The sequence below is a fragment of the Apis dorsata genome, unplaced genomic scaffold (genome assembly GCF_000469605.1).
Source record: "Apis dorsata unplaced genomic scaffold, Apis dorsata 1.3 scaffold_133, whole genome shotgun sequence".
NCBI lineage: Eukaryota > Metazoa > Arthropoda > Insecta > Hymenoptera > Apidae > Apis > Apis dorsata.
Window position 1 is genome coordinate 1,072,325 of NW_006263426.1, and position 14,407 is coordinate 1,086,731.

A 14,407-nucleotide genomic window follows, 5' to 3' on the forward strand; every position below is an offset into this window, starting at 1 on the left:
ATTCGTACATGGCCATATTAGAAAACATTTCACAGTCTCCAAGAAGTCTTCGTCTTTTAGGTTAGTTTTTAATGATGTCATGACATTTCAAAATGGCGGGGATTCATTCTGTCTCGAATTTATTGCAATCGGTTGATCAGTTTTGCTTGCTTGTAATAATATACTAATAGTAGAATGCCACGCAAGAAATTTAAACAAGATATGATCGATAGAATGAAACAATATTTTCTTCAGAACGATCGCATGTGGAAGATTATGGTAATCGCCATCTCTACTTTACGTTCTATCGTATTATGAAACATTCTTAACTTATTTTCATAACTTTATATGACATAAAAAAAAAGTTATTTACATTACTCATTCTTTTTCAACTTTATTTTATTTATACATATCACATAGAGGCATTTAATAATTTATTTTACAATTTAAATTATCATTAAAAATTATTAAACGTATCGATATTAAAAATTCAGACTTCCTTAAAAAAGATTTACTAACATTTGTCCACAAATGAATCGATAATTTTACAGACCAAGCTCAAAAATAAAATTATATGTTACAAAGGAAAAAATTCGAACAAAAATTCCAACTTCTCTCTCGTAAGCATTAAAAAATTTTAGTCACGAATGATTTCTTGTAACATAATATTTCTCTCTAAAACGAATCCACATTGTCAAACGAGTCGATTCTCTGTATTCCCCTCTGTGTGAAAAAAACCGCGAGCTCCTCCTCTAAATCTTTTTCGATCGAGCGGAAATAAAACGTACAACCACGATGGAACGAGTAAATCGAACAACAGCGTTAAACCGGTGTCGAGAGATCGATCCACTTACATTGAACTTCAATCGAGTTGCGAGCCTAATCGTCTCGGGCAAACCAGCGTAGAATCTGGGACGTGAATGGGGACGTTCTCCTCTCGTCCAGGGAGGATCGAAAAAACCGCGAAAGTCGACATTAATCTTCACCTCGTCGGACTCGTGGATCATAGATGAGGAAAATTGATGATCGTTCTGAAACGGCCTAACGCAATCACGATGTCGTTTCGTTTATAAAAATTGACAACAGCCTCTAGGAATCTAGGTTCTGACCGATATATGAAGGACATCTTTTACCCATCAATTACTCTTTGGAATGGTCCAAAGTCTTCGTTCCACCCACTATTGTTGGTGTATTATTATCGTTATTGTTATTATACGCTAAAAGTATTGAAGATTCTACTGAAGAATCGATACTGTTCGAGACGTTATCATCATTGAAATCCAAATTAAACGGGAACTATGAATAGATAAATGGATGGAATGAATTGAGATCGGTTGGATTGAAATGACATGATCAGTGTTTTGCATGATTCATCGATGAGGGGAATACTTGTGAATGATTAAATTGTTTGATTAATCTTTGTGTACATACGCATCATAAGCTTAAAAATCTTTGGATATTTTAAAAACTAAACGAAATTCGGTAATGATCAATAAGCAAGTCCATATTATCGAATAATAAATTATTAAATATTGAGCAATGTAAGATATTTGTTAAAATCTTAATTACTGTGATGTTAAAATCATTTATAAAAATATGTAATATGCAATTCCTTTCTTTGTTCTTTCAATTTAAGTCCTTTTTTTTCAAAAATAATTTTATTTTAATTCTAATTATCTAAACTATTCAAATAATATTTCGCTACAACCCTGTAAATAAATCTTACCTTATTTCTCCATTCAAAATTACATATCCTGAATGGAGCTGAATTTTATTTGAAGGTTGCATAGACGAGGGTCGAATGACGTCGGTCATTTCATCGTTATTATCCGTACGTTCCGCGTGCAGTTGGATCTCTATGCTAGGAAACGAGACGAAAAGTGGATCGTGGAGGCAGGGTAATGGGGCGAGCACGTAGAGGAATCATCGATATTCGATGCGTGACGGTATTTTTAATTAACTCCGGAACGCTATTCATCATCGACTATCCGGGGGGGGTGAGGGGGAGGGCCGAATTACGGAGGACGTCCTTGACTAATTAATTCGGAGGGAGGGGAGGGGGATGCAAAGAAGGCCGATAATTTTGTTTCGCTCACTTGATACTTGAAATCGATCGAATGGAACCGCGTCGCGTTCTATACAATTTTGCGACTATAACTCTCAACATCAATTGTACTTTCACGCGTTTGTGCCTCTCCAATTTGTTATTCTACCTCTTAACCTTCGACAATAATGTCCATTTAACGAGTACTCCTCGACAACTTTTATTGATTATCTTGTTGCCAAGATGTTTCAGGTGAAAATGGGATAAGGACGGGAGTTGTTGTGGGAGTGAAGGTGTGTGTACGTGTGTGTGTGTGTATGAGTGAAAATAGGAGTGTTGAAATTGATAGAGAATTCGTTTGTTGGGATTGATGAGGATTGGAGCGGAAGAAATGATGGTATTGGATCGATAGGAGGATTCTTGGAAAATTGGATATTTAAAAAGTGGAGAGTAAATTTTGAAATAATATGGTTTACATTGGAAGACAAGAAAGATTTAAAAGCGCGATTCTTTCTTCGTTTCTATTCGTTGTCGAACATTTTATCGTGTAAATAAATTGATAAGTCGTTACTTGTTTGTTTGTATACTTGTTTTGTTTTTTAAAATAATAGATAAAAAGATGGAATAAGAATATTGTGGGATAATAAAGTATCTTTTAAAACGGTGATATAAAATTAGAAAATTATAGCTTCTCGAATAAAATCAGTACTTACGATCACTTCGATGGATATTTTATATCCACGCGAAACATAATCATGTTTTATCATCAGATGTAGCGTATTGGAAATTTTACTCACTTGGCCAGCAATAAAATCTGCTGCAAGTAAACCAATGTTTGCACATGTTTCTTAAATCGCTTCCGGAATGATTAACGTCTTCGTTTTCTTTCTCCTTTCATTCTTTGTCACAAACTAAAAATTTACTTACGCGCAGAAAATTTCTCGACATCGATTCTTTTCCATTAATTTTCCTAATTTCAAAAAAACACGGACAAAGATTCCAAATTGAAAAATCGAAATTTCGAGATTCCAATGAAACGATATAAATTTTAATCGAAAAATTTTAAAAAGAAACGAGCACGAAAACCGGGAAAGGAAATATAGAAAAAAGAGAGACGAGAAAAAAGGATTTCAATTTCAATCTCAATTTAAAAATTGTCCACGATTTGTTCTGCCTAGCAACCCTATTCCACTGAAACCCATAAACCTGGAGTATAACAAAATTTCCCCCTTTCCCCCGTCAAAATTCCATGCGCGTCGCCATACATATTTTCCCATACATCCTCGTCGTTACCTCGTGCGAACCTCGTACAACTGTTTGCCTAAAAATATTAAATTTCCATACTTGGACCCTGAAAAAAGAGTCGGTGTGTATCGTGTATCGTTGTCATTCTGGAAAGTGCGTCGGGTAAAGTGGCGGGTAAATTTGCATGGGACCGGAAGAAACACGTTCGATTTCTGATCGTTCATCGCTCTTACGACGGGAATGAGATTTATTCGTAAATAAATCATCTCGCGCGAACACTGTAAAGGAACGGAGAAGGCTCGTAATTGGCTGCAAGGTTCCTCCAATATTTGCACATCGATGCTTCATGAAGGGGATAACGCTTTCAAATCGTTTATCCATCCCTCTTTCTATTGTTTGATTTCGAGTTAGAATAGTGTGGGATCAAGTCCACATGAGTTATGATATTGAACATATCTATGAATTTTTTTTTCGTTATTCAATTAAAGATAGAATTATTGGAGTAATTTTGCGACCTGTAATTGGAACGATGTAATGAGATAATTAAGTTTGATTGGTAATTTGGAGTTATTTTTTTCCATTAATTGTTAGAAATCGTTTTGTTGATCCTGTATATAAATTTTTTGATATTAAGCTTGGATATTATTAAGCTTGATTGAAAAATTTGATTAAAATTATACGAAGCTTTGGCTTTGGTTGATGAGTTTAATTATGTAAATAAATATTAATTAAGTTAATAATCGACAATATCATTATTCACAAGAATCTAACATCATTCCAAATACCAATTCTCTCCTCTTCTATTTTCCATTAAAACTGACTGTCGTAATTTACAACTTCCATCGATAAAACCATATATCTGTGCCCCATTCAACTGTTCTTCAACCTATTCTTTTAACTACGCGAAAACATCGAACGTAAATGTCCGATAATACTATTATTCCCAATACTAATCCTTCTTTATATTTTTCCATTACAACTGGCCACTAGTTCTAGAAATCTACAAGTACTCGAGCACCGATAAAACCGTGCATCTCCTCTATTCAACTCGTCTCTCGCTAACGACTCATCCTCAATTACTGCCGCTCGATTATAACGTTCGACCATCGTCACGACATCATTGGAGATCCTCGTTGAATGCGTTTTTTTGCGTCCATCTCCCCCATTCTACTCCCATACGATATCACGATGACGTATTAGAGATCTACGAGAGATCTCCAACTTTTTTCCTCCCTCTCTCTTCATCGTTCAGCAATAATTCTTCATCTCGCGTCCAGGTGTTTAGAAGATAGAAGGAGCTCACACGATTGTCGACGGCCTTGATTATCCATGATATCCATAACTATTCCCTTGAATCACTCTGGACCCATTTAATCCGTGGACGGTCGATGGTTCCGTATTTGACACCGTATAGCGCGATTGCTCCTCGTAAACTTCTCCGCGCTCGTAAATGTTCCAGTAATTATACAACGCCCTGTTATTTTCATACGTTTTACGAGCAAACGTTTGGCCTCGATGGAAAGGAAACTGTATCTTAACTCGTAACCCCCGAGCCTCGTAAATCTTGGACGGTTGCATCGATTTCGAGAATGTAATGGCGGTGGTGGCAGAGAGTGCCAGAGAGTTTCCATTCGACGCGAAAGATCGCGGCGAATGCGGTGTTATACAACCCGTACGGATCTGCATTTCGTAATCGTGCAAATGAAGTTGGACAAGGAGATTAAGTGTTATAATATCGTTGAATTCGTTTTACTGCTAATTTTCTTAATTTAAGGGATGTCGAGCGAACGTTTCGAGATTTCAAAGGATGTTTATCATGTTCATTTGATAATGGAATATGCGATTTCATGTAGGTTCCATTTTTGGCGTGTATCTATTGTCGTGATTAAATTACGTTATTTAAAGAATGGTTAATTAGTTGAGCAAATTATATTGAATAAATTATATTTGCTTAATGGAACATATCGATTTTAGAATTTATATTAATTATGCATTATTTGGTTTCTTTTGTTCTTGTATCAATTAAAGCTTTATTCTTTTTTTTTTATATCCCGTTTGTGAGAGCATACTTTTTAACAATTTTTATTATGGATCAATCAAGAATAATTTTCAAAAGATTTCGAGAAAATTTTAAATTGCAGATTTCATGTTGCTTTCTTCTCTTCTTGGTATTTTATTAAAATTTATATAACAAGACTTTAATTTAAGTTCAACGAATATTTGTTATTCAAGATAAGCGAAATGAAACAACACGTTTAAAATAAAAAATCATGGATTACAATATCCATGATCAAAATTCTATTCCTAAATCATTTCTTCTTTCCTCGTTTTTTAATTCCATCTTTCGAATTATCATACACACGTATACGTTGTGTGTAAATATAAGATTACGTCACTCTATATCAAGGGTCGTAAATGTGTTAACTTCTCTTATCAGGTCAAGAAATATTCGCCTTATCTCTTCGTACTCTTCGGGACTAACTCCGTGCGATAAACGCTCAACCACGTACGAAAATGGCAGTCAATTTCCTCAAGAATCAACTCCTCCACTTGCAAAAATTTAAAAATTCACGAAAAATCCAGAAGTCCAAGAAATATACTTCATCGAATTCGTATTAAATTAATACGAGACTCGAGTATCATCGTAATCATTCCAAAATGATAATTACTCTGCCACGATATTTCAGCATATTCCCCGCGAAGCCATGCGATGCGGAGGCTGTACCATGCCCTTTTGGCCTTTCGCAATGGGGACGAGGTCTCCGCGATCCTACCCTGGTTGCCCTATATACCGATATTGCAGCTTCGATATAAGCTTGTTCATCTTTGAAGCAGCGCGACAGCTGCGAAAGTAAACATCTGGCAGTTTTTCGCGTGAAATTGTGTCGACGCCGCGGTGCACGTCGCCGAAACACCGATACAGGGGCAATTGCTTGAAAACAACGGGGGCGAAAGGAAAAACGAACGAAAATTCGTCGCAAGGATTATAAAGGGAATTGACGCGTGAAACCGAAACCGAGGCTGCCGTTTCCACGTGAACAACCACGTTTGAAATGGTTATCGAACGTTATTGCTCTGCAAAATGACGTGTACGTACAGGGTGATACAATTCGGCCGAGGAAAATGATTTCACGGCCGTAAAAAAGTAACATATAAAACGAGACATTCTTTCCTTCCAATCCTTGTTTCCGAGTTAATCAAAATGGAAATCTGATATCAGTGTATAAGATAAGAGGTTGTTTTACGTGTGGAATACGACTTTTATTTTGTTTATTTTGAAAATGATAGCACATACAAAGCAGTGAAAGTAATACCGAACATTATTTTACGAGGGAATTAATTTTGATTGTATGTAAGACAGAATAAGGAAAAATTTTTCGAAACGAAGTTTTCATAAAATTCCTCAAAAAACGAGATAATAGAACGTTGAATTTTAAATATTAGAATTGAAAATTTCACTCTATCTCGTAGCGGTTTATTCGCTATATAAGTTTTCGAACTTTCTCGAAGATAAGATTTCAAATTTTATTTACTTCCTTAGACAAACTTCCATTTTAGACGCTTCAATAATCATGAACCGTCCTTTGCTCGAAGAAGTTTCTCGGAGGGGGTGGATGGTCGAAAAGAGGTCAGCGTTAAATAGTCGATTCGAGGAACGATCGAATTCTCGGCCAACTTAGACTGGATCCCCTGATCTTAAATATGTATTACACGCTGGCGTCCCTCGTCGCGTTGAAATTTTTAAGTTCTTTGTCTTCGAGGAAAAGGAAGTCGAACAATCCGCTTAAACTTTCATCTCACCTTAATTATCCTTCTCGTCGATTTCTTTTGTCGTCTTTCGTCTCGTTATCGAGATTATCCAAATTGCGAAACCAATGAAGAGGATTGAACGTCTATGCGTGAATTAATGCAAAATTGTCGTCTCTGAGGCCAAGAGAATTTCAAATTTTTATATTTAATCCATGGATGTAGATTAAATTGGCAATCGTCTTGTTGCCAATTCGTGTCGAGTTTCGTTCCTCTTAGAATGCGATATGGGTCTTGCTCCTCCATGATTCGAATATTTCGTTGGAATGTTGAATAAAGAATTGGATACTTAGTCACAACGCGCGAAGGAAATAATTTTAGACTAGTTATTAATTCGTATTTGCGTACATTTATGTATGTATGCGTTAGGGATCTCGCGAAAGCTACTTTTAAGATCTTTTTCCTGGGTATAATTTGTGGAGGATTTTGCGGATGCCGTGGACGCAGGATGGAAAATGTACATAGTGCATGGGTCTTAATCTCTCGAGGCCCGTGAAAGATAAGGTTGATGGAAAAATTAAATAATTCAGAGGAGGATTTATGAGTCGTTTGTGGTATTGGGTACGCGCGTAGTTATTTAAAGGAATTTTTAATGTCAAAGAAAAAAATTGAAATAAAAGGTAAACTCCGAAAAGATTTTTTTTTCCTTTATATTTTCAATATTTATATTCCACTCTTGTCTCAAAAATACGAATATAAGATGTTTCTGTAATTCTATATTTTCACAAAAGATGTTATAAGAGACGTTATAACATCAGAGATACCTACCTGTCTCTCGAAAGCTAGTAGAATTTTCAAACGTATCGTCCATCTATTGATATATAATCTTCGAGTAACCACGAATAAAAATTAAACAAAGATTTTTATACGAAAAATCTTACATTACATATCTCTATGATAAAATTACAGATATACAATACAATAAAAATTCCACCATAAATCTGGAGAGATATTCGTTAAAAATTTTGAACGAGAACAAGCAATTTTCAATTTTTCCAGAATTTTCAAAAAATTAACCGAATCTGATCGGAGAACCAAATTCTGAAATCCACGAATCTCTATCGAAGATTAATGTAGCGCATACGAAGAGCACGGGAGGACAGAGACTATCCGTGATCCTCCGTGAACGAAGCCATACCGGCGAGGAGATAATTTCCGGTTCCTTCGGATCCAAACGACGATGATGCGCGAAAGTAAAATCCATTCGTGGCTCTGGAAACTCGCCTCTGGGAGCGTTGAAGCTCTACAGATTCTCACCTTCGTTTCTAATTATAATTTAAACCCGTCAGCTCACCTCTCTCCCTTTCTGACCAAAGTTGTTGTTTCCGGAACACGGATCGTCCGATCGGAATATCATATCGCGCTCCAATTTCCTCCAAAGTTAACGCAAGATAAATCCGTTTGAACCTGTTGCCACCTGACCAAGTCGTGTTCGAACGTCTGATGGAGTTTTGTCGAAGCTTAGCTTGGCGTTCGATAGTCCAAATATCTTCGAGATCGTTTTATTCGAAGACGCTCGAATCGCAACGTGTTTCCAGGAAACACCATCATGGTTTAAATAGAACTTAAAGGAAGGAGATTTTCTTCCAGGAAATTTTGGCTTTATTGTTGAATTTTTTCGATACTTGGAATTGGAGATTCGTAATCTTTTCGGAATTTTCAGAAATCGTTTTCTGATTTTGCACTTGAAATCGAATGTTTGTAGAATCTTTTTAAAATTTTCAGAATAGTAAAGTGTTGGGATAACGGTTAGAAGAAGTAGAAATTAATCAATGAATATTTTGCATGAAATTTTTTATATTCTTCAATATCTATAAATATCGAACCTCAAGATGGAGATTGGATAATGAACCATACTTAAAAGTTAATATATATATCAATTTTAATTAAGGAATATCTCATTCTACGTTATTTCTCTTTTAGAAATGAAAAATTTGTTTTATACTTGTCATAACTTGTAATATTTCATGAATATTAAAAAAAATAAACGTTGAAGAGTATAAACAAAAAAAAAAGAAGAAGATGAAATAAAATTTTTGCTCTAACGACCAACGCAAATACAACAATACACAACAATATTCTCTCCTTACATTCTACGTAATCGATGATCGAAGACTCGCGAGATTGTAACCGCTTTAATGTTAAATCTACGATCATAAGCGAAGAATAAAAAAAGAAATAGGGAAATAAAAAGAAAAATCGTAAACGTCGAGTTGAAAGAAGAGGTTTCGATTTTCTTCCAACCCAGGTTTCTTGCAGGTCTTGCAAGTATTCATCGGATGACTAATATCGGCGTCGATGCCAGGCCGTGGAGGATAGGAGGGAAGCGGATTGGCAGCGGAAGAGTGTAGGAGGGTTGATGGAGGGCGAGCCGAAGTCGGGTAACAGGGTTGTATCTAGGTGGCGCAGCTGTGGAAAATCGATACTTATCGTGTCCGACAAACGGCAGGCCAACTTTCCAGTACGCGGCTCGTGTGCACGAGGTAAACACGGCTCCCATGACAATTAGAATGGAATGATACGTGGAGAAGCGTCGACCAGTCCCAATCATCATGGTACGTTCAAACGTAAAAAAGAGAGAAACTGCTACGGATCGCTCGTATCGAGGACAAAGGAGGAGCCGGACTGGTTTGACTGTGACTCGTGGACGGAACGACAACGACACGTTGACGATCCGGTGGATGTCGATTTCCAATTCGCGTGAAACACTGAAACAGTGAAAATTAAAATTAAAATTGATTCGTTCACTCGTAAATCATAAAGGTTTTATAGTCGACGATATTAAATTGATGTTCGTTCGAATTATCAAAAAAAAAAAAAAAAACTATGGTTTCTTTTATGTATTACATGTGCAGTACGGTTTTGTGAATTACGCCCTCGAGCTGCTGGTTGTGAAGACCTTTGACAGCGAGACCTGGGAGGCGATAAAGTAGGTAAAACGCTACAGACGAGCAACTGCTTCGTCTCTTCTTCCTTTGCACTGTCTTCTTCGATTTTTTGTATTTCTTGCTGCTGCTGTACCGCTATTTATTGCACGATCCAACGTTTTTTTTTTCTCCTTCCTGTGTACAGAATAGAATAAATGATTGTAAACAATATGATAAGGAGTCTAATTCGAATGGGTTGGGGATTTCGATTAATCTTGTCGCCATCTATAGAGGAGATCAAAAGTTGAGAAGTGAGAAGATGCTTTGCCAGACCACGTGGTATGTCTCCATGCTTGCCCAACTTTATTTTGCTCTAGCGTTCTGGTGTATATGTGTATATGTATATATGTGTACATATCTGTAAGAGGATTCGATATATCGATGACCCGAATTCTTCGATTCTTTAATTAAAAATTCGCTTCCGACGAGGGAGATTTTTTCTCTCGCAATATCGATCTCAAAATTCATATCGAATTTTCTGTACAACGTGATCCTATACAAATCGATGAGATGATTGAATTTCTAACTTGGAAGAGTTTGATCAAGATTCGAATATGATTCTTGGAGGAAATTGCGAATTTTGAAAAATTAGTAAATTTTTGAAGATTTGAAAATTTTTTTCTTTTTCTTTTTTGTAAATTATAATTTTATGAATATACAAACATTTTTTTTCCTTTTTTTTGTTGCAAATTTAACTTATCATTGTTAATCTCGTTATCTATTTTTATCATTGTTTCAATGATTCAAATTAAATTGAGACAATGAGGTAAATGAAGATTGAATGCATAATGACTGGCTCACGTATTTATCTCGATGTATGGCTAATCGAACTCGAAATTGGCTGCAACCACGAAATCAGATACGTTTATAAAGTTATTAATGCTTTTATCCCATCCAATAAACGATCTCGTTATTCTATGATATATGTATACTACGATATTGCCACACTCTAACCACCATTAAGAATCCAAGCATCCCCTCAAATCCTCTTTTTCCCATTCAAATGCACTCAACGCCACTATTTTTATCCTTCGAGAATATCAATCACGTTCTCGCACCTATACTTATATAAATCTTTTTTTATCGCCCTTAACAATCCCATTCATCCAAAAAATAAATTCTGCCTATAAAATTAGTATACTCTCATATATTATACTTCTCACTCCAAAAAAAATTCTCTCCCTCAAATCGTAAAAAGGAAAACACAACATAATAAGTATGCCTGCTTATTTTAACTCGTAAAGATAGCGAGTGATCCATTTTCTCATAAAAGAGAAGAAGCCTTGAAAAATTCTTTCGTTTCTCTCATTGGATCAACAAGTTCGCCTAATACACTTTTGTTTACCCGATCCTCGAGGTCTATTGATTCAACCCACGAAATATTGGCACGGTTTGCCTTGTGATTGTCGTAGTTCAGGGCCAAATCCTTAAATACAGTGACTGTATAAATGTTTCGTTGTTTGTCGACTAAACATCTCCTCGAGGAATCATTTGATACGCTTCATTTATTTGCCAAGAACTCAGCAACGCCATCTACCTAACCTAGAACGTTCGAGTTGCAAGTTTATGGATCAAGGAAGTCCGGAATATGAAAAAGAATACGATCCACAAAGAACTGAATTTTCTTTTATCACGCTCACAACGATGGAATTCCTTTTTCTGATAATACTTTTAAAAAGAAAAATGACTTCGGATCCTTTTTTAACTTTTTCTTTCTCGTCTTTTTTTGTTTTTTGCTCTTTTTTTCTCTTTTTCTCGCAAAGAACATTCTAGTGAATTGCCTCGAGAAATTTATGAAAAAAGAAAAATAACGAAAGAAAACAAGAAGGCTGCTTGGACAGGTTTATGCACCGTGAACATGACTCGACAAAGTATGCGAAATTCTTAACCGTTTCCGGAAGTATGACCTTCCTTCGCGGTATCCGCGCGATTTCGAAGTTTGAACAAGTTTCGTTATTGCGAAATGTTTCCAGCAGTAGCCTTCTTTGAAACATTCCGTATATATTTCATTAAAATAATTTCTATGCGATTCTATCCTCTGTATTTATATGAAACGTAACATATTTTACATACTTTACAAGTTTCATTCTTCAATGACACGTTTTAAAAATGAATTCTGCTTATCTTTTTTTTTTTTTAAAGGAACGAAATAACTGTTTCCATTTGTTTCACGCGGAATCTATTTGTCAACTTTCTTTACTTTTTCCATTTAAGTGATGAATAATAGTGGAATGTCGTACTTTCATTCGAACTATCATTTCTCTTGTTCTCTTGTGAAATAATATCAACATTTCTTTTCAAACTAAATCATCGATATTATTTTTCGAGTTTCCATTTGATTCATTTTTTTTTTTTTTTTTTAATAAAAATGGTTAACTTTGAGTTTCGCAAAACTAATTTTAACTCTCACAACGATGTAATCTACGATCAATCAAAGGAACAATATTTTTCTCTCAAACTTATACACCTTATATAAAAATGTTTCACACGTATCAATCTAATTACAACAATTATATTTGCTTGGCTTTGAGGTGTATAATTATTTTTATTTCACGGTTTGTATTTCGATACGTATAATCGAAAAATAATGCGATTGGTCAACTATCCATTCGTGATTTGCTGAGATTTAATTGAACCGATCAAGGAACTTAATTTATCCGAGAATTTATCGTTCGAGTCAAGATTATCGGTTGATTATGCAACGTTGTATGAATGTTTGGCTTCCGTGCTTTCATGGGAATGGGCGTGTACATTAGCGAGCTGCTATCAGGATAATTATTATTAGCCGAGATCGGCTGTGCGCGGCTGTGTTCGTTACCATTTATTGGAGCATTTTTATTATATAAACCATATTTCAGGTTTATTTCGTTTTATCAGCTATTATAATTAACAACGATAACGGGTGAATAAAATTTCGTTATGTTGAAATATATGAACAACGCGTTTAATAATTTATTCGTTTTTGCTTAATTCTGAATGATTGAAGAAATAATGATAATAATTCTTTGCCATTTAACGATACAGGATTATTATTAATATGCAATTGGGATTATTATTAATATGTACATTAATAGTGACGATTGATCGTATAATGTATCATGCAATTATTTATCATTAAATGTTATATTTTATTTTTAACGATAAAGGTAAAGTTATTTTATCTTTTGTAATTTTTATTAAATATTTAAATTATAATTTTCATTTCACCCTTCATATTCACCATATTTTATATATGATTAATTTTCGCAATTTAAAAAAAAAAAAAGAAAAGAAATAAGAATAAAGTAATGGTTTGGTAAAAATAATCTTTTTTCTATAAAAACGAATAAAATGTTCTTTTATTAAAGTCTTAAAAATAGGTGTGTATAATCAATATGGTTTTTCTTTTTAAATAAAATGAAGTAGTGGTACATTGTACGACAATGTCTCGTGAGGGTAATAATGTTTGTCGGAAATAATCGAGAAATACAAAAATGTGGATAAATCCGAGTAGATATATATAAGATACCACAATGACTCTTGAAAATGGAAAAGGGGTCACTTTGATTGTCCTAAATGACGTTTCGTTGTCACAGTGTTTGTAAATTGTGTGTGAATTTCCAAGATTTCCCATTGCGCTGGGAAATTACGATTGACATTACATTTTTTCACAAAATGCAAAGCGATGCAAAATGCAAAATTTCGATCCAATTATTAGCAAACGTTATCAAAAAATGACAAAGACTTATTCTTTATTACAAAAAACGAGACTTCGAAATTATTTCTGTATCATCTCTTTTTCGATTTAATTATAATAAAATTAATCTACTCTTTTTAAAAAGTTACTTTATAATTAATTCAGCATATTTGAATACAGATCATATGAAATGATATGAAAAATAAAATAAAATATTGAAAACAAGATGTTTCATTTGTATCGTTATATTTTTTTCATTTCAAATTTGAAAGATTATAATATATTGTATCGCGAAAAAAGAGAAAAAGATATTAAAATTAATATAATGAATTATTAAACGAATTTATTATTAACATAACAATATAATATGTAGTGTAATTATTAAAGACGAATTAATAATTTTCGTCGATGGTTACGAGCATCAGCAAGTTATATGAAAATGCTGCGCGGAGTGACAGCTCATATCCATGTCAAACGACGAAGTGCCTTTAGACTGCACTTTGTAAATTTAAATGGAAACCACCACGAGCGTCAGGCAACCTATTAAAATGCTTGGCTTTTAGCTGCTAAGAAGTATTTACTTTGTCCAACGCGAAACTAATTAATTTCCTGTTATGCCCCATTCCCAAGTTGAAGCGTTTCGAGGTGAAAGAAAAAAGAATGAAAAGAAAAATAAACTTTTACTAGAATACGATATTTCTTTTTTTTTTTTTTTTTTTTTTTTTTTTT

The 14,407-nt window shown here is 34.5% G+C and overlaps 1 protein-coding gene across 2 annotated transcripts in view; it reads left to right on the plus strand.

The window, feature by feature from the left end:
* Window positions 1-9,508: 9,508 nt before the first annotated feature.
* Window positions 9,509-14,407, plus strand: part of LOC102676858 (guanylate cyclase soluble subunit beta-1) — a 29,835-nt gene continuing 24,936 nt past the window's right edge. Inside the window, exons 1-2 of one of the 2 annotated variants that reach the window (XM_006613086.2) lie at window positions 9,509-9,630; window positions 9,931-10,004. In XM_006613086.2, coding sequence (XP_006613149.1) covers window positions 9,628-9,630; window positions 9,931-10,004 — 77 coding nt within the window. In that variant the 5' untranslated portion in view covers window positions 9,509-9,627. The remainder of the gene's footprint in view (window positions 9,631-9,930; window positions 10,005-14,407) is intronic. The other variant, XM_006613087.2, reaches the window with a different exon arrangement.